The sequence below is a fragment of the Kogia breviceps genome, chromosome 18 (assembly GCF_026419965.1).
Source record: "Kogia breviceps isolate mKogBre1 chromosome 18, mKogBre1 haplotype 1, whole genome shotgun sequence".
In the NCBI taxonomy this organism is placed as follows: Eukaryota; Metazoa; Chordata; class Mammalia; order Artiodactyla; family Physeteridae; genus Kogia; species Kogia breviceps.
This window is the reverse complement of record NC_081327.1, coordinates 39,883,242-39,909,753: the sequence shown is the minus strand read 5'-3', so window position 1 is coordinate 39,909,753 and position 26,512 is coordinate 39,883,242. Positions and strand designations below refer to the sequence as shown.

General features: G+C 47.3%; 2 protein-coding genes across 2 annotated transcripts in view; both read left to right on the top strand.

Moving 5' to 3' along the window:
• The first annotated feature begins 18,275 nt into the window (after positions 1 to 18,275).
• On the top strand, positions 18,276 to 19,038 carry AGRP (agouti related neuropeptide). The gene is made up of 3 exons (XM_059044927.2): positions 18,276 to 18,405; positions 18,565 to 18,656; positions 18,856 to 19,038. The coding sequence occupies exons 1-3, from the start codon at positions 18,276 to 18,278 to the stop codon at positions 19,036 to 19,038; spliced, it is 405 nt and encodes a 134-aa protein (XP_058900910.1).
• Positions 19,039 to 19,692: 654 nt separating this feature from the next.
• ATP6V0D1 (ATPase H+ transporting V0 subunit d1) overlaps positions 19,693 to 26,512 on the top strand; it is a 38,422-nt gene continuing 31,602 nt past the window's right edge. Inside the window, exon 1 of the mRNA XM_059044902.2 lies at positions 19,693 to 20,044. Coding sequence (XP_058900885.1) covers positions 19,915 to 20,044 — 130 coding nt within the window. The 5' untranslated portion in view covers positions 19,693 to 19,914. The remainder of the gene's footprint in view (positions 20,045 to 26,512) is intronic.

Below are 26,512 nucleotides of genomic sequence, written 5' to 3'. Positions count from 1 at the left end.
TGAAGACTTTTATACCCCACACATCAAAGAATGAAATAGCTGGACTAAATAATAAGGAAATACATAGAAGAACAGAAGAACATTGTCAACTACCCTGACTGTAACGGACATTTATGAACACTAAACTCAACAGCTGCAGCGTTCACTTTCTTTTCCAGCAAATGTGCTACCTTCACCATGATAGACCATATGTTCACCCATCAAACGGTATTCATAAAATTCAAAGAATGTGCCAAGTATGTTCTGTGACCATGGTGGAAGGAAATGAAAATGAGTAACGATGAGATTCACAGAAAAATCTCAAATATTTGGAAACCATACAACACACGTAAAGAATCCATAGGTCAGAGGAGACATTTCAAGGGAAATTAGAAAATATTCTGAATGAAGTGATAATAAAAACTAAACATATCAAAACTTGTGGGATATACTGAGGCAGTGATTAGGGAGAAATTTATAGCTTAAAACACTTACATTGTAGGGCTTCCCTGGTGGCGCAGTGGTTGGGAGTCCGCCTGACGATGCAGGGGATACGGGTTCGTGCCCCGGTCCGGGAGGGTCCCATGTGCCGCGGAGCGGCTGGGCCCGTGGGCCATGGCCGCTGGGCCTGCGCGTCCGGAGCCTGTGCCCCGCGGGGGGAGAGGCCACGGCAGTGAGAGGCCCGCATACCACAAAAACCACAAACAAACAAACAAACAAACAAACAAACAAACAAACAAAAAAACACTTACATTGTAGAAAAGAAAAATATAAAAGTGGGGGATTAGTCCAGCAACATTCTCATGGCTTTGTGGTAACAATGCAGAGGATGAGCACTGCAGGGCAAGAGACTCCTCCTGGTTTCCCTGCCTACAGGATCCCATCCCTCTCACATGGTAGCCCGGAATATCTAAAACACAAAACTAACTGTCACTCCCCTGCTCCAAATCCTCCCATGGCTCCCCACTGCTTCAGGGTGAAACTCAAACTGGACCTTGGCAAGCTGACCTTTTCTTTATTTTTAAAAAATATTTATTTATTTATTTATTTTTGGCTGCACACAGGCTTTCTCTAGTTGTGGCGAGCAGGGGCTACTCTTTGATGCGGTGTGCGGGCTTCTCATTGTGTTGGCTTCTCTTTGTTGCAGAGCACGGGCTCTAGGCACACGGGCTTCAGTAGTTGTGGCATGTGGACTCAGTAGTTGTAGCTCGCAGGCTCTAGAGCGCAGGCTCAGTAGTTGTGGCGCACGGGCTTAGTTGCTCCGTGGCATGTGGGATCTTCCTGGACCAGGGCTCGAACCTGTGTCCCCTGCATTGGCAGGCGGATTCTTAACCACTGCACCACCAGGGAATCTCCAAGCTGACCTTTTCTGACCTTGCTCCTGCTCAACTTTACCTCTCATGCCAGGCCTTGTTTGTCTGTGTGCTACATGTGGCTTCCTGAATGGTCCCTTGAAATCAAGAGGTTTTTTTTCTCCTCTCTCTTTTTTTGCCCTAGAACTAGGGTTGCCAGATAAAATACAGGACTCCCAGTTAAATTTGAATTTCAAATAAATAATGAATAACTTTTTAGTATAAGAACGTCCCCAATATTTCACAGGGTATATGTATATACTAAAAACGTATTCATTGTTTATCTGAAGTTCAAATTTAACTGGGTGTTAATTTTATTTTATTTTTATTTGTCAAATCTGGCAACCTTAACCAGAACTGGCACATGGTGTTCCATCTGCCCTTTCCCTGCTTCTCTGCATGGGTGACTCCTTTTCCTGAGTCAGGTCTCAGCTTAGAAATACTCCCCACCAGGAAGACAGTTCTCCCTCCCCCTTTCTCAAGCTGAGGCTATAGTTGTCTCATTTCTGTGCCTGAGCTGTGCCCCCCAGGCAGGGTAGGTCCACCTCATTCACTGCTAACTCCTCAATCCCTGGTATAGTGTCTAGCACTTGGTGACTACTCAATAAATACTTGTTGAAGGAACAAGTGCTGACCTAGGTCCTATTTATGGGGCTAGAGGGCTGGCCCACTTCCTGCCTTTCAAGCCCTCCCCCCCCCGCCCCGCCCGCCCAGGGGATGCATCAGTTATCTATCACTGCAAACAAACCACTCCAAAAATTAGTGACTTAGAAACACAGCAACCATATAGTTTGCTCACGAATCTACAAAATGAGCAGAGCTCAGCAGGCACAGCTCAGCTCTGCACCCTGCACCCCTAACCCCTAACACACACAGCTGGGGCAGAAGAATCCACTTCCAAGATTACTCACTCACATGGCTTTCAAGTTGGTGCTGTATGCTGCTCCTCTCCACATGTGCCTCTCCACAGGGTGGCTTGGGCTTCCTCACAGCGTGACAGCTGGGTTCCAAGGGCAGTATCTCAAAGGAGACAGAAAATGGCAGATGCTAGTTTTCTAAGGCCTAGATCTGGAAACTAGTACAGTGTCACTTCCAACATATTTTATTGGTTAAGTAGTTGCAGAGTCCATATTCAAGGAGAGGGGTCATAGACCCCTGTCTCTAAATGGAACAAGCGCTAAAGAGTTTTGTGACCGTGTTTTAAAGCTACCACAGGAGAGAATACTCACCACAAAGGAATTGACAGAGCGTATCATCAGCACCAGTCTGAGTGTATGACGGTTCATAGGATGCTTTTCTTTCCACAGTGTGCAGCACAGGCCAAAATATTCAGGGAGTCTTAGAGTGACATAGAGCAGGAGGGACAGAGAGAGGGAGCAAGGGAGCGAGACAGAGAGAGAGAGGAGAGAGAGGTGTGTGAGGTAAGGAAAGAGTCTTCCCTCGGAGCAAGAAGAATGTGAACAACTCAACCAATGTAGGCGCTTACGATAACAGTACCTGAAGGGAGGCTGCACAGCTGGCACCTGTCATGGGTCTGTTGGGATGTTGTAAACAGAAAATTTCAAATTGAATTATTTTCTTTTGGTTTTGAAAAAAAATTAGTCTATAGAAAGCTGACAGAAGAGTCAAATGAACAACCCACACACCTGTCGCCTAGTGTCACTAAATGGTTAACATTTTACCACATTTGCTCTTTGAAAGTAAGTTACAAACAAGACATTTCCCTCCCCGATCCTTTGGCCTGCATTCCCTCTCCCGCCCCGCTCCCTCCCATCAACCTTCCCACCCAGCAGTGTACTCTCTGCACCAGTGGTTTCAGCTGGGGTGATTTTGTCCCCCAGGGATTATCTGACAATGTCAAATGGAGACATTTTTTAAATTACATTTTTTATTGAGAAAAAATTCACATAACATAAAATTCACCATTTAACCATTTTAAGGTGTTTCTTTAGTAAATTCATGATGTGATGCTTCTTTAGTAAATTCATGTGATGCAACCTTCATTGCTAATTCTACACCGTCTCTGACTTTTCAGCTTGTTCCACCTGAACGGGTGCGGTGCTCCTGACACCTAGCGGGCAGGGGCCAGAAATGCTGCTAAAGTCCCAGAAGAGAGAATTATCTGTCTCCAAAGTGTTGAGGCTGAGAGACCCCACTCTACACCATTAGAGCACCACATCACATCCAAGGAAATAAGCAGCCATTCAGTCGTGTCATCCCTACTGGTCTCAAGAATGCCTTTACAGCATTTTAATTTCAGTTCAGGAGGCAAGGTTCACCTGTTTGGTTGTTAGGTCTTTTTAGTCTCTTTTAATATAGAAGAGTATTCTCTGCCCCACAGTCAGCCTTTTTGTCCGATTACTTTTTGTAAGAGTTCAGGCCAGTTTTAGCACCTCATTCTGTTTCCATATTTTATTATTATCTTTTTTATTGAAGTGTAGTTGATTTACAGTGCTGTGACAATCTCTGCTGTACAGCAAAGTGACTCAGTTTTACATACATATACACATTCTTTTTTTTAGTATTCTTTTCCATTATGGTTTATCCCAGGAGATTGGATATAGTTCCCTGTTAACACCATATTCTGGATTTACCTGACTGCTTCCCCAAGATTAGATTCACGTTAAACAATTTTGGTAAGAATATTATATTGATGATTATTACATCACATCAGGGGGCCCATAAGATGAGGTTGCTGTGCTATTTATGATGTTGAAATTGGATGATGATGTAGTTCACAAGAGAGAAGGTAGCTGCCTCCGACACCTCGCCCACCTAAGTATGGGGTCCAGGCAGACAGCCTAGCTGGCTTACCCTTTCTGAAAAGTAGGCATGGCCTGGAGAGGGTGACTCTCACCCAGTGGGGAATCCTCAGACCCTCCTCCCTTCTTTCTGCTGCCTTACCTTCTGAGTTCAAGGGGAAGACCCCAAGAGATAGTGGTTCCCTTTGCCAACCCCAGGGAGCAGGCCACAGCCCAGTTCGTTGGGAGGACATGAGAGGACACCTTGGGCCTCGTCAGCTGTTCCTTGGTTCCCAGGAAGAAGAAAACTGAAGGGAAGACGTGGGATGAACCCCTCGAGGCTGGAACCAGGAAGCTGAGGGTGTGGACAAGTGGGGGACAGGGGGTTGTGATGCTGAAAACTGTAGGGCCCAGTAGCATTCCTGTGATGAACAACTGGGCAAAAGCTGTACTGAGGTCACTCCCTACCGTCTTACTTTCAGAACACTCCATCCACCTCTAGGAACCCTCTTTAAATACCAATACCACCTCCTCCAGGTGGTATTTCCTTCCTCCTACCAGTAGTGCAGGAAGAAGGAAATCTTTTTTTTTTTTTTTTTTTTTTTTTTTATTTTTTTTGTGGTATGCGGGCCTCACTGTTGTGGCCTCTCCCTTGCGGAGCACAGGCTCCGGACGCGCAGGCTCAGCGGCCATGGCTCACGGGCCCAGCCGCTCCGCGGCATGTGGGATCCTCCCAGACCGGGGCACGAACCCGCGTCCCCTGCATCGGCAGGCGGACTCTCAACCACTGCGCCACCAGGGAAGCCCAGGAAGAAGGAAATCTTGACTGCTGTTCTCACAGCACTTCAGGCTAGAACCACTGCCAGGACAGAAATTCTCTCCGATTACACTGGAAGTGAGAACTTGAGAACCTGCACAATGCTTTTTTGAGCCAGTATTGAAGCAACATATAAAAATTCAGTTTTCTGGCTTTTCTTGAAACATCTGAAGCTCTGGCAACACTGGGGCTACATCTCCACCTGGTGTCAATGGCTTCCCCTTTCAGGCTAAGCACGCCCCACACCTCCCCAGTACTGAGTCTGCGTGTGGCTTTTAGTCTTACTCCTGAACCATTGCCAATGCTGAAGTTGAGAACTATTTCTCTGTACCCATGTCTCCAAAATAAGTATAACAATAAAAGAGAGGTCAAAGAGTCATGCGCTTCAGGGAAAATGGGAGAAGGCACATTTCTTTGTGGAACTGAAGAATATTCCTGTGTACTTACAATGCAATCAAAGGAGGTCTGTGTTAAAAATATATATAGGGACTTTCCAGGTGGTCCAGTGGGTAAGACTCCACACTCCCAATGTAAGGGGGCCTGGGTTTGATCCCTGGTCGGGGAACTAGATCCTGCTTGTCACAACTAAGAGTTCGCATGCTGCAACTAAGAAGTCTGCATGCCACAAGTAAAAAAAAAAAAAAAGAAGATCCCACGTGCCGCAACTAAGACCTGGTGCAGCCAAAATAAATAAGTAAATAAAATTTTTTAAAAGTCGAGTTAAAAAATAAAATATATATATATATATATGATCCTAAATGTCATTGTGTCTTAGCATCATGGCTGGTTGCGAGGGGTTTCGGTGGAGTGTCACACTTCTCAATTTGACTCTCAGCTTCACCACTTACAAATTTTGTGACCTCAGACAAGACTGTTATGATACCCAGACCCTCTGCAGTTTAAGCTCTTTCTGGACCACTTGAACACAGCCCAACTGCTATCTTAGCAACAAAACACCCTGAGCACATGCTTTCAAGGCTGTGCTGAGGAAGAATATGATCTCACACCCAAAATCATTCTTTTCTGGGCTGGCAATTTGCCCGGAGTCAACACCTGCCCAAGCCAAAAGCCAAACCTGGCTTACAAGGGCAGATTTTTGGCCCTGACCTTGGCAGAAGGTGCTGTCCCATGTGATACTCTACCTCCAAGGCCACAGACGAGGCAAGGTCTCTGGAGGTCAGGGCATTTGTCACTCACAGGCTGATCTTGGGTATGCTCAGGGTCTGTAAGGGCTCAGCTAGGGTCAAGGGAGGACTATCAGGCCCTGCCCAGATCAGAGGAACTCACCGTGCATTCTCTAGCCACAGACTCCAGCAGTAGATGCCAGCAGGATTTTCAGAACCAGGACCAGGGAATTCTAGGTTAAAGATGACTCTCTCCTGTAGGATGCAAGCGAGGAAGCAGGAGGCTTCTGAGGCTGCTGGAAGCCAGTTTGTGTCTACAAAGGGAAACAAGCCTTAGAATGAAGCATTTACCACAAAAGATGTACACAAGAGATGTAAAGAAATTGAAGATATCAGTTGGGAATGTGGTTAGTCTCAAGTAAGAGAAAAACCTAACAGTAGCTTAAACAAATATTTGTTTCATGATTGTCTCATGCAATAAGATATCAGGAGGTGGGCAGACCACAGGGTTGGTGCAACTGCTTTACAACGTTGCGGAGGCATGCTCTGCTTCTCTTGTCCACCATCTTTAGCAAGCTAGTCCATTCTCAAGGTTGTTGCCTCATTACCTTAAGGTCACAAGTTGGCTGCTACAGCTCTAAGCATTATACTCACATTCTCAGCAGGAAGTTGAAGGGAAAAGAAGCAGAAAAGGGAGACACCTCTGACAGAGTATCAACTTTCCCAGAAGCCCTCAATGTAAGTCTTGTGGGCTACAATGTATCCCAGGGACACCATGAACTCTTAGGGAATCTGAGAAAGTTAGTCTGTTTAACCAGGCACTTCCCCAAACAAAGGTGACCTTCTTTTTTTGGAGGAGGGGGGAATAGGTATTAGGAAGGCAACCGGCTGTGACTGCCACATCAACTCCTTATAAAATCAAAAGGCATTGTATCAAACTTCATCTGAAACCAGCCCTATTTCTGGACTGTTCAATTAGATGAGCCAATAAATTATGTTTACAATTAAAGACAGTTTGAATCAAGCTTTCTGTTCATTATAACTGCTGTCATCTCATTGATACCATTTTTTTCTTTTTACTATTTTTATTTTGCACTATAAAAAAACGCACCAACAACCAGAAACAAACTGCTTTTCTTTACATTCATATGGATTTTAGGAAATTACTGTCTTTTCCCCTGGAGAAATAACCTAAGACAAAAAAATAAGTAATATCACATTGTGAAATCTGCAAATCCCAGAAGTCAACAGCTTGAAGACACCCCCAAGGACAGGGAAGAAAACAAGTGTCACAAGAGACAAGACAAACACATATCATAATAGCAAGCTGGGGAAACGACCATTTTCAATGTCATTGACCCAGACAATAGGTACCCTTCTTCTCCTGGCACCCACTGCCACCATCTCCAAGGGGTGATTTTTGGTCTGTGGTCTGAAGAACTCTTCAAATGACATGAGTTGCTTTGAGGAGAGGTGCAATGAGAGAGGTTCAAGTATGAATAAGAATCATGCCAAAGTCCAAAGTCAGGGAAGAACCCACAGTGAAAAGGAAACCCGTGTGACCACCACCCAGATATAAAACATTCAAGATATAAAACATTTCCAGGGACTTCCCTGGCAGTGCAGTGGTTAAGACTTCACCTTCCAATGCAGGGGGTGTGGGTTCAATCCCTGGTCAGGGAGCTAAGATCCCATATGCCTCCCAGCCAAAAAACCAAAACATAAAAAAAACCAGAAGCAATATTGTAACAAATTCAATAAAGACTTTAAAAATGGTCCACATCAAAAAAATCTTTAAAAATAAAATAACATTTCCAACACTGCAGAAGTCTTCCCAGTTCCCCTAACTCAGTCAACAATGCCCCCAGAGTTAACCACTATTCAGAGCTCCATCACCATTTATTACAGTTTTGTCTGGTTTTGAACGTCATGTAAATGGAATCATACCATATTCACTCTTCTGTGGCTTGCATCTTGCGTTCAACTTTACGTCTGTGAGATTCGTCCGTGTTGTGTGTATAGCAGTTCATTCACTTTTTATAGCTGTGCAGTTTCTAGCTGTATGAATACACCATTATTTATCCATTTTCCTGTTGCTGGATATTTGGATTATTTCTAGTTTTTAGCTGTCATGAATAAAGTTTCTAAGAACATTCTATACATATATCTTTTTTTTTTTTTTTTGCGGTACGCGGGCCTCTCACTGCTGTGGCCTCTCCCGTTGCGGAGCACAGGCTCCAGACGCGCAGGCTCAGCGGCCACGGCTCACGGGCCCAGCCGCTCCGCGGCATGTGGGATCTTCCCAGACCGGGGCACGAACCCGTGTCCCCTGCATCGGCAGGCGGACTCTCAACCACTGTGCCACCAGGGAAACCCTATACATATATCTTTTATTAGGCATTGCACCCACTTCTCTTGGGTTTGTACCAAAGAGTAAATTCTAATGTTATCCTGTAAAACTATACATGTACTGATAGATAATACTATACAATACAGACCAGCAACACTGGCTAGGGGAACTAGTATCCATGCATGCCCTATTAAGACTTCCCAGTAGCTAGCTCCATGCTCAGAAAACTCAACTTGCAACCTATAATAAAGTATTTATCAAGAGTTTAGTACTTGTCACAGGAGGTTTATGTTCCCACAGGTCGGGAGTGGCTTATAGGAGATTTTTAAAAATTAAAGTATAGTTGATTTACAATGTTGTATTAGTTTCAGGTATACAACATGGTGATTCAATACTTTTACAGAATATACTCCATTTAAAGTTATTATAGGGACTTCTCTAGTGGTCCAGTGGGAAGGACTCCATGCTCCCAAAGCAGGGGGCCCGGGTTCGATCCCTGGTTGGGGAACTAGAACCCACATGCTGCAGCTAAGAGTCCACATGCCACAACTAAGACGTTACGCAGCCAAAAAATAAATAAATATTTTAAAAATAAAGTTATTATAAAATATTGGCTATATTCCTTGTGCTGTACCACAGTTTTTTTAAATAAAAATTTATCTAGTTTTGGATGCGTTGGGTCTTCATCGGTGCGCGTGGGCTTTCTCTAGTTGCGTTGAACGGGGGCTACTCTTCGATGCGGCAGGCAGGCTTCTCATTGCGGTGGCTTCTCTTGTTGCAGAGCACGGGCTCTAGGCACGTGGGCTTCAGTCATTGCAGCACATGGGCTCAGTAGTTGTGGCTCGCGGGCTCTAGAGCGCAGGCTCAATAGTTGTGGCACACGGGCTTAGCTGCTCCATGGCATGTGGGAATCTTCCCAGACCAGGGCTTGAACCTGTGTCCCCTGCATTGGCAGGCAGATTCTTAGCCACTGCGCCACCAGGGAAGTCCCCACAGTTTTCTTTTCACCTCTTATCGGTTCTAGTTACTTTGTATCCTCGCCAACACTTGGTATTATCAATCTTTTAGTCAATCCAGTCAGTGTACAGTAGTATCTCATTGTGGTTTTAACTCACATTTCTCTATGAATTAAATTTCTCTAGTGATGTTGAGCACCTTTCCACATGCTTATTGGCCATTGGGAAATCCTTTTTTTGTGAAGAGTCTGTTCAAGTCTTTTTTCCTTAACGACTATGTAATTCTGCATGAGTCATTTTTTGAGTCTATGCATTGTAATGTTCTTTTCCCAGTTTGTGGCTTATCTTTTCACTTTCTTAATTATCTTTAATTAATGACCAGAAGTTCTTATTTGTTTGTTTGGGGTTTTTTTGGCCCTGCAGCTTGTAGGATCTTAGTTCCCCCACCAAGGGATGGAACCTGGGGCCCCAGCAGTGAGAGCACTGAGTCCTAACCACTGGACCACCAGGGAATTCCCAGAAGTTCTTAGTTTTTTTTGTTTTTGTTTTTTTTTGCAGTACGCGAGCCTCTCACTGTCGTGGCTTCTCCCGTTGCGGAGCACAGGCTCCGGACGCGCAGGCTCAGCGGCCAGGGCTCACGGGCCCAGCTGCTCTGCGGCATGTGGGATCTTCCCGGACCGGGGCACGAACCCGTGTCCCCTGCATTGGCAGGCGGACTCTCAACCACTGCGCCACCAGGGAAGCCCTGTTTTTTTTTTTTAAATTTTATTTGGCTGCATTGGGTCTTTGTTGCTGCGTGCAGGCTTTCTCTAGTTGCGGCGAGCAGGGGCTACTCTTCATCGTGGTGTGCAGGCTTCTCATTGCAGTGGCTTCTATTGTTGCGGAGCATGGGCTCTAGGCGTGCAGGCTCAGTAGTTGCGACGCACAGGCTCTAGGTGGCATGGGCTTCAGTAGTGTAGCGCACGGGCTTAGATGCTCTGCGGCATGTGGGATCTTTCCAGACCAGGGGTCGAACCCGTGTCCCCTGCATTGGCAGGTGGATTCTTAACCACTGCGCCACCAGGGAAGTCCAAGTTCTTAGATTTAATGAAGTCTAATTTATCAATCTTTGATGGTTAGCACTTTCTGTCTAATTTAAGAAATCTTTACCTACTCCAAGGTTATGAAGATTTTTTTTCTAGAATATTTGTTTTGCCTTCACAATTATGTTGATGATTCATCTCAAATTAATTTTTGTGAAGGCCGCAAAAGTACAGGTAAAATAGTCACTTGCTCCCACCCTGTTTATTGAAAATGTTTTCACCCCACTTGAAGAATCTTATGTAATTAATTTTCAACCATTTTTCTTTTCTAATATATCCACTTAAATATGCATTGCTTTAGCTGCATCCCATAAGTTTTGATGTATTTCATTATCATTCAGTTTGAAACATATCTAGTTTCCTTCGTGATTTCTCCTTTGATTCATGGGCTACTTAGAAATGTGGCCACAAGCATAAGGACACTCAGCACAGCTCTACCAGCCAACTAAGTCCACTGGAGCAGCTGCTTAATTTTGTCTTTGTACCCCTGGGAGCTCTGTGGGTGGGTGAAAGATTCCCACAGGCAGGAGGTGTGTGTGGGGAGACACTTTAGGGCTGAGCCCTGTCCCCGAGGCACATGCACACGTGCCCCCCCCACAACAACCATGCCTCTTCTCCAGCTCTAAAACATACCCTGGGCCGTGCAAGGAAGGAGGGAAAGCAGGCCAACCCCTTTTTAGCTGAGTAATCAAAGCTAAGCCACTTAAAGCTTTCTGATCTGTAAAACAGGGATGATAATGTTTAGTTCCATGTTCTACTGAGAGTTAAACATATGGACTGGGAGTCTTGCTGTGGGGCATTGGGTAAACTTGTAGCAGGTAAAGGAATGAGGCAGGGAGGAAAACCTGCCTCTGTGACAGATCCTGACACAAAGTCTGACTTTGGCTAGAGTTGGGGAGGAGGACTCCTACCCAGGGCTTTGTGGAGATAGTTTATGCAGGGCCTACAGGGGCAAAAGTGGGGTTGCTGGCAGGGGCCACCCTATGAGCTCTTTCTCCCATACTGGGCAAAGGCTTGGTGCCTGGATGAGAACTGTGCCCAGAGGAACTTGTTTAAGCTGAAGGTTATCCTTTCCATCCAACTACCCCAGATGTTGGCTCCCCCACAGGACTCATTCCCCTCCCAGCTCCCATACCTCCACCTCCTAGACCTTCTTTGTAGCTGGAGGCATAGGAGATGAGGAGGGGTAAAAACAGAAAGGAGTGAGTCCAGAGAACTCTGGGAGCAGCTGCAGCTCTCTCTCCTTTCTTGAGCTGACTTTCGGCTCACCTTGAACCTGTCAACCAGGTACTGTCTTATCTCACCTCTGTGCCCATTACCCTAGGCTGTATCTTTTTATTTATTTATTTGGCTGCGTTGGGTCTTCGTTGCTGCACACGGGCTTTCTCTAGTTGCGGCAAGTGGGGGCTACTCTTTGTTGCGGTGCGTGGGCTTCTCATTGCGGTGGCTTCTCTTGTTGCTGAGCACGGGCTATAGGCGCGTGGGCTTCAGTAGTTGTGGCACGTGGTCTCAGTAGTTGTGGCTCGGGGGCTCTAGAGCGCAGGCTCAGTAGTTGTGCTGCATGGGTTTAGTTGCTCCGCGGCATGTGGAATCTTCCCGGACCAGGGCTCAAACCCGTGTCCCCTGCATTGGCAGGTGGACTCTTAAACACTGCACCACCAGGGAAGTCCTAGGCTGTACCTTTTTGCCTATGTCCAGAGTTCCTGTAGCCTCTCTTGTTACTTGCACAGAACATGAGTGGCAGGGATGAGCAGGTTGAAAACTCCTGGGTCTTTAGCGGGAAGAGCAGTTTCTGGGTTGAGAATCATTTCCAGACAGTCCAGTGGTTCTTGTTGTGCAAACACCTTTGTTCCTGGGGCTCCAGCTAAGCCACTGAACATCCTCACGGAGTCAGGTTGCTCCATTCTATGGGGATGGATTAGAAACAATTTAGGGGACATCCTGAGTGCTTCTCCCTAGCCCAACAGTGCCATGCCTCTGTGGATGGTTGCTGGGGACTCAATTTCACTCCCCAGAAATTCTGTTATACTCAAGAGTCCTCTTATCACTTGGAATAGAACAAGCTCTGCACCACTTTGGTGGGCTTCCTGTGAGTGTGGGTGCTGATGTTCTGCTTTGCACATATTAAGGGCATGGATATCCTGTGGCAGAAGGTAGGGTCCTGCAACACCTCCAGAAACGGAAGATTTCACCCAGAAAAGTAGGACCTGGAAGGCAGGAGGAGGGACTGGTTACCTCTCTGGATGTCTGAAGATTTGGACACTGGGGGTTGTAGATGTCTTTAGAATGGGTTGAAGTTGGCGTTTAGGATGGCCTTTGCCACATTGGAGGGGCCCATGCATCCAAACTGCAAGTCACATCCTATGAGTCAGATGGCTGGGCCTATTTGTTTTCCCTGTCCCTTTTGTAAAATTTCATCTGAGCACCCCAGCCACAGCTCAGGTGTTCTGGGGACCCCAATAAAGGGCCCATTACCAGCACTGGAGGGGAAGCCTGTGGGGGGAGAGGAAGAGGGAGTGAGAGCAAGATCCAAGGGGGAAGGAGTGTCTCTGGGCCTGAGCCCCCTTACAGTCAGGGCAAGGGCTGTTCCATCCACCAGCTGGCCCTGCACCATGCTCTGCTCTCTCTGCCTGGCTTGACCCTAGCCTACACTTTCATTGGCAACAGGCAAGCCCATGAAGCCTGGCTGACCCACAAATCAGGAACTTCAGTTCACCACGGCCTCTGACCAAGCCTTGAAGTATAGACCCCTTGGCATTAGTGCTGGTCATGCAGCACGTGCTCAAATAGTTCTCGAATGAATGGGAGAAAGGCAAGCACTGGCATTCATGCAACAAACATGACTCTCCCACCTAGGGGGTCCTGATCACAGTGGGACCCCCTCCAGCTGAGGGCTTAAGAGACACCAGCCTGGAAGACCTAAATATACTTTTCTCCCAAGAAGACATACAGGTGGCCAATATGCACATGAAAAGATGCTCAACACCGCTAATTATTAGAGAAATGCAAATCAAAACTACAATGAGGTACCACCTCACACTGGTCAGAAAGGCCATCATTAAAAAGTCTGCAGGGACTTCCTTGGTGTTGCAGTGGTTAAGAATCCTCCTGCCAATGCAAGGGACACAGGTTCAAGCCCTGGTCCGGGAAGATTCCACATGCCACAGAGCAACTAAGCCCATGTGCCACAACTACTGAAGCCCACGCACCACAAAAAAGAGTAGCCCCCGCTCGCTGCAACTAGAGAAAGCCCACTCACAGCAACGAAGACCCAATGCAGCCAAAAATAAATAAATAGAATAAATAAATTAATTTTTTAAAAAAGTCTGCAAATAACAAATGCTGGAGAGGGTGTGGAGAAAAGGGAACCCTCCTACACTGTTGGTGGGAAAGTAAATTGGTGCAGCCACTATGGAGAACAGTATGGAGGTTCCTCAAAAAACTAAAAATAGAGTTGTCATGTGATCCGGCAATCCCACTCCTGGGTATATATCTAGTCAAAACTATAATTCGAAAAGATACAAGCACCCCTATGTTCATAGCAGCACTATTCACAATAATCAAGACATGGAAACAACCTAAATGTCCATTGACAGATGAATGGATAAAGATGTGGTGTATATATTTATACATATATATATATAAAGATGTGGTGTGTGTGTGTGTGTGTGTGTGTGTGTGTGTGTATATATATATATATATATATATACACAATGGAATATTACTTAGCCATGAAAAGAATGAAATAATGCCATTTGCAGCTACATGGATGGACCTAGAGATTATCATACTAAGCAAAGTAAGTCAGAAAGGGAAAGACAAATACCATATTTGGTATATATCACTTATATGAGGAATCTAAAATATGACACAAATGAACTTATCTATGAAACAAAAACAGACTCCCAGACGTAGAGAACAGACTTGTAGTTGCCAAGGGGAGAAGGGGGGAGGGTTGATTGGGAGGTTGGGACTAGCAGATGCAAACTATTATACATAGAATGGATAAACAACAAGGTCCTATTGTATAGCACAGGGAACTATATTCAATATCTTGTAATGAACCATAATGAAAAAGAATATGAAAAAGAACATATATATGTATAACTGAATCACTTTGCTGTACATCAGAAGCTAACACAACATTTTGAGTCAATTATATTCAATCAAAAAAATATAGATATGGGAACATATGTATAACTGATTCACTTTGTTATAAAGCAGAAACTAACACACCATTGTAAAGCAATTATACTCCAATAAAGATGTTAAAATATATATATATATATACATATACATATATATGTATATATACACCAGCCTGGAATAACCCCCTTCCATCCTGCTCCCCTCCCTGGATTAATGAGGGGGCTGCACCTCTCCAAGCAACCTCTGGCTTTTGGAAGTCCTACAGATGAACCATGGCGCCAGGGATAGCGTGCCGGGTGGGGATCCACCTTTCCACCTGCCAATGCAGAAGACACAGGTTCAAGCCCTGGTCCGGGAAGATCCCACATGCCGCGGAGCAGCTAAGCCCGTGTGCCACAACTACTGAGCCTGCACTCTAGACCCCTCAAGCCACAGCTACTGAGCCTGCGTGCCACAACTACTGAAGCCCACGCGCCTAGAGCCCATGCTCTGCAACAAGAGAAGCCACTACAATGAGAAGCCTCAGCACCGCAATGAAGAGCAGTCCCCGCTCGCCGCAACTAGAGAAAGCCCGCGCGCAGCAACGAAGACCCAGTGCAGCCAAAAATAAATAAATAAATTTATATTTTTAAAAAAGGGAAGAAAGATAAACATAGGGATCAACAAACGCTAGGAAAATAGAAAATGATGGGAAGGCAGAAACTTAATTGTAACAAAATTTGGTAAATCAAGCCAAAGACTAATTATTGGCAAAGATTAATAAAATTTGATAAACCAATGGAAAATTAACTTTAAATACAGATTTACAATTCATAGATAGACATATAGATAGAGATACAGAGTTATAACAAGAAACCCATAGGCTGTGTTTTGGGCCAATTCAGTGGTGATGGGAGGCCTGCTGGCTGTGGTGGGAAAGGGCATAAACAAATGTTTTATTATGGAAAATTTCAAACATATACAAAAATAGCAGTATTAGGATAATGAAGCCCATGTACCCACCACCCAGCTTCAACAATTACCAGCTCATGAAAAATTCTGTTTCATCTATATCACCTCCTGCTATCCCCCCTACTTCAGATTATTTTGAGGCAAATACCATACTTCATATAATTTTATCAGTAAATACATCATTTTTCTCTAAAAGAATCCTTTTTTTAAAAAAAATCATGACTACAATACCATTATCACAACTAAAAAAGTTAACAGTTATTCCTTAATGTCATCCAATATCCAATGTTTATATTTCTTTGGTCATTTCACTGTGTTTTATTTCTTTTTGTTTTTTTGGCCACAATGTGCAGGATGCGGGATTTTAGTTCCCCGACCAGGGATCAACCCCATGCCCCCTGCAGTGGAAGCACAGAGCCTTCCCTGGACAACCAGGGAAGTCCCACTGTTCTACTGTTTTTTCTTTCTTTTTTTTTTTTACGCGGGCCTCTCACTGTTGTGGCCTCTCCCGTTGCAGAGCACGGGCTCCGGACGCGCAGGCTCAGCAGCCGTGGCTCACGGGCCCAGCCGCTCCGCAGCACGTGGGATCTTCCAGGACCGGGGCACGAACCCGCGTCCCCTGCATCGGCAGGCGGACTCTCAACAACTGCGCCACCAGGGAAGCCCTGTTCTACTGTTTTTTGATTGTTGCTTTTCTTGACTGTCTTCCCCACTGGATCCGATCAGGGACCTTGGCAGCCCCTGCTGTCCATGGATGGGGCCAATACAGCTGTGTTCACACACCCAAGTGAAGACAGCCACTGATCTGTAGGTGAGCAAAGACACTAAGGGCCTAGCTGGCAGGAGCACCCCCGCTCCAAGATGGAGAGCTGTTCTTAGCATAAGTGCTGACCAGGCTCAGCCAGGTGCTCAGAGCCCCTGCCTCACCTCACCTGGGGTACCCTGCCAAAATACTCACGCAGTCCCTGCTCCTTACCACCGTCTCTTCAGACAGAACTTCCAAGGATGGGGCCAGGGCATAAAGATTTGGGGAAAATGTCTTCGGTACATTTGATGTATTACCCTTCCTGAGCTCCATGCGGCCCAACCAAGATAGGGGCACACCTGGATGCCTGATACCTTCACCGTGCACCACTATGAGAAAAGAAACCCCTGGGGTGGGCCACTGAGCGCAGCTATGGCTTCTGGGGAACACAGGTTAATGTCAGTTGCCAGGGAGGCCTTGACACCAGGTCTGCTTTGTGACAGAGTCACCAAAACAGCCAGCACCATTCCCAGGGGAGAAATGGGGACTGGCCCTTTGATTATCCATGGACCACCTCCCCAGAGGGGCTTTCCCTCACTCCCCTGCTCCTCCCCTGGGCCATAGCAGATGACCCTCTGAGCTCCTAGGACTGTTACCCTGGGCCAACCACAAGCGAGTCCAAAGCCAGCCTGATCCCAGAACAGACATCATTGCCCATCTGTGGAAGAAGACTGCCACAGGCTCACCCTCTGCAGAGCGCTCCTCTCCACACAACTCTCTCCCCAAGACCAATTGCTGTGTTGACACCAGGCCAGAAGCTGCCAGATGATAACCTATGGTTTCCAACTGCTTTCTGGGAGGACTTCCTCAGGCCTCGCCCTGGTCAGAATAGCCCAAACAGCCTCTACATCCTCCTCCTGCTGTCTTGGGCCAGCTGTTTGTATATTGAGTCCTGGAAGCTGACTCAGCCTGCATCCCCTTCCCCAAGTGGCAAATGTGTAATAAAGTGCCCTTGGGAGGGGTGGTGAGGGAAGGCTGGGGCAGGTGGGGTCCTGTGTGTCCCACCATCTCTATGAAAGGGCAGTCCTCACATCTGCCCCGTGCTGATGAGACCAGGAGTGGGCACAGACCTGACAACGCAGGGCGGAAAGGAGCAGCCATTAGCACTAATGAGGCAGGCGGCCTGAAAGCTTTTTACTTTGAAGCTCCTCGCCCACCCAGGGAACAGTCCGTTCGGCCACCTTGGCTTCCAGGAACACCAGGCAGAAAAAGGTGCGGGGGCAGGAGAAGGGCTGGGGTCTTGGAGAAGCCTGGAGGAAGAAGGGGGAGGAGAGGTAGGGCCAGAGATGGAGGCAGAGGGCCTGCTTTTGGGTAAGTGGGCTTCTCCCCTCCCCTCTCTCCCCTCAAAAACCCAAGGACTAGGTCTGCACCCCAACCCCACCCTGCTCTGGTCACTGGCCCATCACCCCCTCCAATGCCCTCGACCCAAGTTCCTGGAAGCAAAGGGAACATGCCATGCGTAGGGTCTGAATGAGCATCTCCGGGGCCACAAATTAAATTAAGTGTTCAGGGCCGCCTTCCTTGTTATTGCTAATGGTTCCAGCCTACCCATCCCCATTCCCCAGGTCCCTGTCCTGCAATAATGTGGGGGCTCTGGGCATCCTATCTTGTTCCCCAAATTTGATTGGCTCCTGGAGACCTCACTCCAAATTGGAGATGGGTACCCCTCTTATAGAGCCCAGGTTCCAGTGAGAGAGGCCTGAACTGTGCCCCCACCCTCTGGGGGGGCCCTCATGCCCTGGCTGCAGGGATCTGTCACGTGTGGGCCCTTCATTAGACCCTGCCATATAAACCGAGGGCATGGGGTGGCCAGGAACGCTTGGGGCAAGGATCCAGCAAGCAGAGGTAAGTCCTCAGGTTGGGCAGAGACTCCTGCTCTCTAGAGGTCTTCTATCTGGGATAGGGCACCTAGAGGGTGTTCTAGGAATGAAGAGGGACTAAGTGGTGGGTCTTCCTGCTGAGCCAGGCCATGCTGACTGCAGTGCTGCTGAGTTGTGCCCTGCTGCTGGCAATGCCCGCCATGCAGGGGGCCCAGATGGGCTTGGCTCCCCTGGAGGGCATCGGAAGGCCTGATCAAGCCTTGTTCCCAGAGCTCCAAGGTCAGTGTGGGCAGAGGTGGGGATGGGTGGGGCCTGGACACTCTCTGCCCACGAGCTATTCTGCCTGGTATGAGCCCTCTTTCCCCCTTCCCAACCCCAGGCCTGGGAGGTGGGTGTATTGTGCATGGGGGGTTTCTGCCCTCACATCATCTGTCCCAGGCCTGGGCCTGCAGCCCCCGCTGAAGAGGACAACGGCAGAACAGGCGGAAGAGGCTCTGCTGCAGGAGGCAGAGGCCAAGGCATTGGCAGAGGTAACTGCTCAGGAAAAGGGCTGAGGCCACAATCTCTGGGTGGGGGGATCAGGCATCAACCTCTATCTCCACTTCGGTGATCCTCTCACTTGGGGTGACACTGCAGACCATTCCTCCCCATGCTTCACTGAGGTCCCGCCTTGATTGGGGCAGGTCCTTGAAGCTAGTGCTGAAGGCCCATGTTCCCCAACTCCTGCAGGTGCTAGATCTGGAAGGACGCAAGACGCGCTCCCCGCGTCGCTGCGTAAGGCTGCACGAGTCCTGTCTGGGACACCAGGTACCATGCTGCGACCCATGTGCCACGTGCTACTGCCGTTTCTTCAACGCCTTCTGCTACTGCCGCAAGCTGGGCACTGCCACGAACCTCTGCAGCCGCACCTAGCTGGCTGACGTCGGGGTCGGGGCTGGGGCAAGGGAGCAACAATAAAGGATGGGACCAACCCCAGGGTTGTGGCGTTATTTCGAATGTGACCGTCGGAGGGGGGAGGTCATGGCAGAGGCGGAGGTGTCTCCAAGCCAAGACACCACACACACATCCCTACCCCAGGGCCTGCACTATCCCATCATGAGTCACTTACATGCGTTCTCTTAGAGTGCCAAGCGCCGTTGGGAGAAGCAGAGGAGGGCCGCGCTCCTACCCTTGAGAATCTTATATAATAAATGCGGGTAAGGGAGAGCGCAATGCAGCATAGGAGCTGTAGCTCCCAGCAGGCTAACAAAACATTAGGCTCCAGGGCCTGCTTGCGTTAACTCGACGCGTGACCCGCAGCGAAGCCTGCCCCTCACCGGACCTCAGTTCCTCTCAGGGGAAGACTAACTCAACAGTCTGGAATATTTCCAAGCATAAGAAGTGCTGCCCACTCCCACCTTTACTCCTCTGGGCGCCATGGCACCACGTGCACCAGACTCCGGAAATCTAGAATGAAGGCCCAATCGAATCCCCGCGGCCACGGGCGCCACTACGCGGCCGGCCTTGGACACTGCGAGACGCTCCCGCCAGGGAGCAGGAGGCCCTCCTGCCTTCAGCGCGCAGGCGCCAGTGGGCGGTCCCCAACCCACACCTGCGCAACCATTCCGCGAGAAACCACCCGGAAGCCGGGCGCAGCTCAGAGCCCCGCCCCGTTGTGGTCACGTGGGCCGCTTGCGCGTCACCTGATGCGCTTGACAGCCCGCTGCGGGCGCCGCGTCAGCTGATCTTGGAGTTGTGCTGCGTGCCGGCAGGTCCGGGTCCTCCGGTCCAGCCGCCCCCGCCGCAGCTATGTCGTTCTTCCCGGAGCTTTACTTCAACGTGGACAATGGCTACTTGGAGGGACTGGTGCGCGGCCTGAAGGCCGGGGTGCTCAGCCAGGCAGACTACCTCAACCTAGTGCAGTGCGAGACGCTCGAGGGTGAGCCGCGGGGCTGGGCTGCGGGTCTTCGAAAGGCCGGCAGGGAGGCTGGAGCGGGCCTGAAGGTTCTGAGGTCTGGGAGTGGAAGCTGGGGGTTCTCGAAGAGCCTGAGAGGTCGGGGAACCGGATCCGGGCCTGAGAGGCCTGCTGGGAATCCGGGGGCTAATGGCGGGTGCGCCGGAAGGGAATATACCTCCATTTGCGGCTCCGTATGGGCCCAAACGCAAAAGAGGCTTTAAGAACCGCAGTGGTTCGCCTCTGCTGGGGCCACTTCTTCCCTGTTCTGCCCGCCATGTAGTTTGGAAGGGAGGGTCTCTCGGGAGTGGTTAGCTGGTGTGAGATGTGCTCATACAAGCCTCTTTACCCTGACGTAGCCAGAGAGCTGTCTCGTGGCAAAGCTTAGGGAAGCTAAGCGGAAAAGTCCCCGGCTTTCCCTCCCAACACGTACACCAAGGGCTTTGGACTCATTGTGTCTTCACGTTGGCCTGCGAGTGAGCCTTTCTGGGGAATTGCTGAGGCAGCTTAGCGAGAGTTTCCTCCCATCGCCGATCCACTGGCTGAGCGAAAAGGCACTGTTTGGGAGAGCCCTGAAAGTCGGGAAATTCATACACCTGTATTTGACAATAATTCCCACCCGCTCCATGAGGGTGCCTGTTCAGATAGGGTTTCCTAGCACAAGAATGGTGAGAAGCTGAGTTCCACTTTCTTCTCAGGACACACAGCTCCAAAGTGGAATTGACTCTGTGAGGCACAGCATCAGATTTACTGAATTAGAGACTTACCTGATTCCAGTCTTCTCTTCCTCCTCCCCCTACCCACCCCCGCCCCCCAGGTGGTAGTGAAGGGCACAGTAGCTGGGCTGAGTACCCATCCCTGACCTCCAGGTGATATCCTCGAACAGAGGTAATGCTAGCCTCCTGGTTGGTAGCTGGAGGGGGAAGATGGCCATATGATTCACCTTCTGGAGAAAATTTTCTCGTCATAAACTTACTGAGGTTAAAAGTGAGCTCAGTTAAAAAAACAGTTATGTACCTTGCAAATTGGACCCGTAATGTGAAAATAAATACTTTTAAGTTTTAAAACTTACTGCAGTTCAAATACAATTGTGGACATTATGGTTTTAACATAAATGTGCAAGAAAAGTCTTTCACCTCCCTTATGAGAGGGGAGGTGGGGAAGGAGAGGAGAGCACTTTAGGGTGCTGGGTTGTAGAAACTTGCCAGCAACCTCATTGTCCTCACTGTGGCAAACAGAGGAGAAACACAGGGCAGGGCTTGGCACACAGTGGTATTTAGTGGGAGTTTTGTGGACTGATTGGGACTGGGGGAAGATCTTTATTTGCTTAAATCTGAATGCAGACACCGTTGATTACCAACTGGCATTTGGTAAACTTGTTTCTCTTCTAGGCTTTCCTCACTCCTGCTGCGCTCCTACCCAACCCCTGTAGAGCTTCTGGGAGCACGGGGTTCCCATCTTCCCAGCAGACCGTCCATCATCCCCCATAAACATGTTAAGCCATTCTTCCTACAGCACTGCTCACACGTGGTCCCCTTGTGGATCACCATCCAGCCCTTTAGTGTGACATTCAGGGATTCCCTCGCTCTTTCACACATGTTCCTTTCCCTCATGCAAGCCATCCCCCAGCTTTTGGTGCACATTGTGTGGTGGACTTTGAACTTTCAAATCTGACTTTGAATCCCAGCCGCGCCAATTACTGAATCACCTTAGACAAATTATTTAACACCTCTGGGTCTTGGGTTCTTCATCTGACACATTAACAGCACCTATCTCACAAGGTTGAGAGATGTCAACAAGTTATTATGTGTAAAACACTTAGCTCAGCACCAAGCACAGAATAAGTACTAGGTAAATGTTACTTCGTTTCAGTATTATTTGTGCTAGCTATTTTCTCTGCTTCCTTCTTACTCCCGTGAAACACAGTGATTCCCACCCTTTAAGGCCCAGACCCAGTACCATCCCATCTTAGAACCCCTTTGTGGACATGCGAGGCTAGAATGTTGTCCCCCTCCATCCAGTTGCAGCTCTTGTGTTTGTTTGTGCTGCGCTCCTAGAAGTCTGTCAATACAGAGTTTGAGATTCTTGGGACTCTAGGCTGCAGATGCTCAGGACTTTCAGGGGCTGGAGATAACCAGAGGCAGGAAGGATTGACCAGAAACTCCACTTGTCTTCTACGGAAAGGCCTTCTCTGCTCCTGAAGGTCACCCCAGAGGCCTGACCTCCAGCCCTTTGTTGCTGGGTGCTTTTGCCTCCTTATCTTCAGGGAAAATGGAAAGAGAGAGGGGAGAGAGGAGGGAGGTGGGAAGGAGAGACCAAGGAAGCATGTAGTCCCTATGAAATCTGTAGATGTGTCCTGAGATGATGAGGTTTCCAAAGAACATGTTTTAGAAGTGGAACAGTTTCCAGAAGACTCAGGACATTGGGTGGAGGGTGTTTATTTGTTCTGCAAGGTACAGGAAGTACATTTAGACCCTCCACCACAGCCTAGCCTTCCTTCTTGGCTTCTACTCCATCAGGGCATGTGCTACTGACCTCTTTTGCTAGAACTCAGCCTCTTAGGACCGCTGAAGTCCATGTATCCTCCATTGTCCATCTTGCTTGATTGTCTCTTCTCAGAGATAGGAGAAGGTCCTACCCCTTGGTGAACTGAGGGGACAGAGCTAGGTGGTCACAAAAGCTCTTTTCAGCGCTGTTTCTGGATGTGTTGAGTACCTTCTAGAAGCTGGGTCCTGTGCTAGGGACTTGTGGGGAAGAGGAGGTGGGTCAGAGATACACAAAGAGAAATCACACAGGATTATTTTGAATGTTTTCATTCATTCCACATATACTTGTAAAGCACCTCTTTTATGCCAGGCACAGCAGTAGGGTCTGAGGTACTTTGCTGAATGATGTTCCCCTGGACCCTCATAGTCTGGGGCTGGAGGTCATTGGGGCCAGAAGACATTAAGAGATCAGTGTAGCATAGCAGTTACAAATGTGGGCTTACTACTGCACAGCTCTGTGGCCATGTAACTGCTCTGTCCTGAGTTTCATCATCTGTAAAATGGAAATAATAATAAATAAAATGTTACATATCTTTACTGATGGGGTGGTTGTGAAAGCTAAACAAGATAATCCCTGTAAAACACTTAGCATGAACTTGGCACATGGTAAGTACTGAGTTAGTGTGCTAGCTGCAGTTATTGTTATTTTAAAGCAAAGGAAATATATAATTGCATATTAAGGGTGTTACCTGTGAAAGGGACAGTGGAGAAATGATAGAGAATCAGAGGGGAACTTTCTGTAGAGAGTGTGGCTGGTTCAGGCCCTGCTGAGGAAGGATATTCGAGCTGAGGTGTGGACAATGAGGAGCCAGCTGTTCAGAGAGCTAGGCCAGGGATGGGGTGGGGTGGGGTGGGGGGCATTTCGGGCAGAGCGACCAGCATGCCAAGGAGGAATAGTTGGGCCAATCAGAGGGACCAAAAGGAGTCCTGGGTGGTAGGGTGCGGGGGACAAGAGCACAAATCTGCTCAGAACCCAGACCCTTGGTTTAAAAACATCAGGCTGAGCCCAGGGGAGGAAGCCCCTGGCCCCTCAGCACTGGGTGTGGAGGCATAGAGTGGTGGCAGGGGGCACCACCTTCCACAGAGGCCTGCCGAATTTGAGGTGGTCAGATGTGACTAAGTGAATGTATTTCAGATCATGAGGAACATATATCGTGCTAATTCGATGTTCAAGCCTTCGTTTGCTCATTCAAAAAACATTTCCTGAAGGCCTACTGTGTGCCACCTTCTGTGCCTCATAAGAGAGCCAGGCAGATATTTCAGGTATTACCATAGTTCTGAGCTTGAACCCTTAGCTTTGACCTTGACTTCAGCCTAAAAGCATTGCTATTAATTTGTCTGACTGGCTGCTGGGAATACAGGTTATGAGTGAGACTCCGGCCTGCCCTGCAGAATTTCCCCTTTCCTCTTTTCTCTTTAAAACTATTTATTATGGAAATCATTAAACATATACGAATTAGAGGGAATAGTATAACGAACCTATAAGTAATAATTACAACAATGATCAACTTTTGTTGTAATCAGTCTTGTTTCAGTAATAGGTGCATTTATCCTCCCACTCTCAAATTATTTTGAAGTAAATCCCAGACAGCATATCATTTCAGCTGTAAATATTTTGGTGTTTCTAAAAAAGATCATGATTTTTTTTTAACATAACCACTATCCGATTAGTCCTGCTTTAAAAGAAACAATAGTTTTTGATGTCATCAAATATCCATTTCATGTTTAGATTTGTCTGATTGTCTCAAATGATTTTTTAATATAATTTGTTTCAAGCGGGGTCCAATTATGATCCATATATTTCAATTGATTTATGCTATCAGAAGTCTTTTAGTGTATAGGTTTTCTGTCTCACTTTTCCTTTTATTTACTGAAGAAGCTGGGTCATTTAATGTATAGATTTTCCTTCCATCTCAACTTTGCTGATTATATCCCTTCTGTATAGTTTAACATGTTCCTCTGTCCCTTGTTTTTCCTGTAAATTGATAGTTAGATCTAAAGACCTAATTAGATTCTGGTTCCATTTTTTTAAAAAAAGAATATTTAATAGATGACGTTTGTGCTTCTATTGAGAGTTGTTTCTCTTTAGTTGTTTCCCTTTTTATGACATAGAAACCATTGACATTTATTGCCTAGAACCATTATTTCATTAGGCGTTGCAAAATGGTGATATTTTAATTTTATGTTTCCTTCTGCAATTGCTAGCTTGAATACTTCTATACCTGGAAATTGCCAGTAATCAACTACTTGGTTACCCTGAAATGCAGTCTGTATAGGAGAGGCAGGATAAATACTTAATTCTTTCCCTTATTTACTAGCTTCCAAAATAATGAGCTGGTTTTCCAACATCCTCCAAAGATGACTAATGAGGTTTGTTTGTTCTTCTTTTTGTTTGTTTAGTATCATAACACACTTATGTATTTTAATATATTTGTTGTGCTTCAGTCTTTTAACTTTATTGTTCTCAGATTGTCCTTTGGCCAGTGGGAGCTTATACAGTAGGCTGCCTGTTGTATAAGTTTTTTGACATAACCCTGTAGCCTTCCTTACTACTGAGAGGACAATATATTCTAATGTTATCTTGTACATTTGTTGACCCAGACCTAGAGTCATCGTTTCTCTTAGGGGACCTGATTCTTTTTATAGGAAAATGATATTTAGAGACCATAATCTGAGTCCAGGGGTTTCTCACTGTTGATGAGTTGGTCATTATTTCTAGGATTTTTCTATGAATTAGCTCCCTTCTTACTTAGAAACTTGGAAAATACAGAGAAGCCTGTGGCTTGCTGGATTATGCAGCTGTAACTCAGCTGATGGGTACCAGATGCCAGTTCCTAATTTGGAATGGGGGCTCCCCCTGACACTTGGACCATTCAGTACATATCCTTCCTGTTGTAAAGAAATATGCTTAGCATTCAGAAGGAAAACCTTGTGATCTTCTCAACTTCCATGTGAGTTAGGTGGTCCTGAGTGATTGTTTTCCTCAGCCAGTGAGTTAGATGCTCAGGGACCATGGTTGAAGAGCTCACATGTGTGATATGCTGGTTGTCTTTCAGAACACTGTATCCCTCTCTGTTCTGAATCACTTGTCTTTTGTTCATTACAACATTTCCTTCTGCATTTCAACATTATTTCACAAGACACAGTCTCATATAGGAAGAGGAAAGTGAGACTCCAGGCTGGCCTTGGCCAAATCACCAGTCACATCAAACTGCAGATGCAAACATAGATGGTGTCTCCAGGAGTGGCACTAATTAGTTATTAGTGGCACAGTTAGTTATTCAGCACTAATTGTAGTGTGGCCAGGAATGTGGCTGGAAAGAGATCAGCTTTGAAGGATTGCAAAAACCACAGGAAGGGCTTTGTCCTGAATGCAGGGGATGGGAGGGGAAAACTGCTGGACTTGTACTTCAGAATGTACCTGCAGTTTGAAAAGTGTTTTGGGGGTCGGGGCCACACTGAAGGGGGGAAGAACAGTCTGCAGAGTCTTATAAGTAATCCAGGGCAGAGAAGATGATGGCAGCCTGTCTTCAGGCATTGGTAGGGAGGGAGCATTGTGGGGGCGAATTATAGGAAGAGGAGTGGATAGGATTTGAGGGTTGGATAAGGAGACTGAGGAAGAAGGAATAGTCAAGGCTGATGTCTCCTCTCTGGCTTAGGCAACTGTGTAGGTGGCAAGTGAAATGATAGTGGACTGTGGAAGGAACAGGTTGGAGAAAGAGTGAGAAGATGGGATTGAGGGATCTGTGAGCCATCTGAGTGAAGATGTGGAGACTATTTTTGCTGCTCAGGTGTGAGGTCTGAGCTTGGGGAATCAGGGTAGAAGTGTGGCCACTGACCCCAAGAGAGAGCATAGAATCAGAAGAGTAGAGGCCCTAGATGAGACCCTCCCTGCAATAGGGCTTCC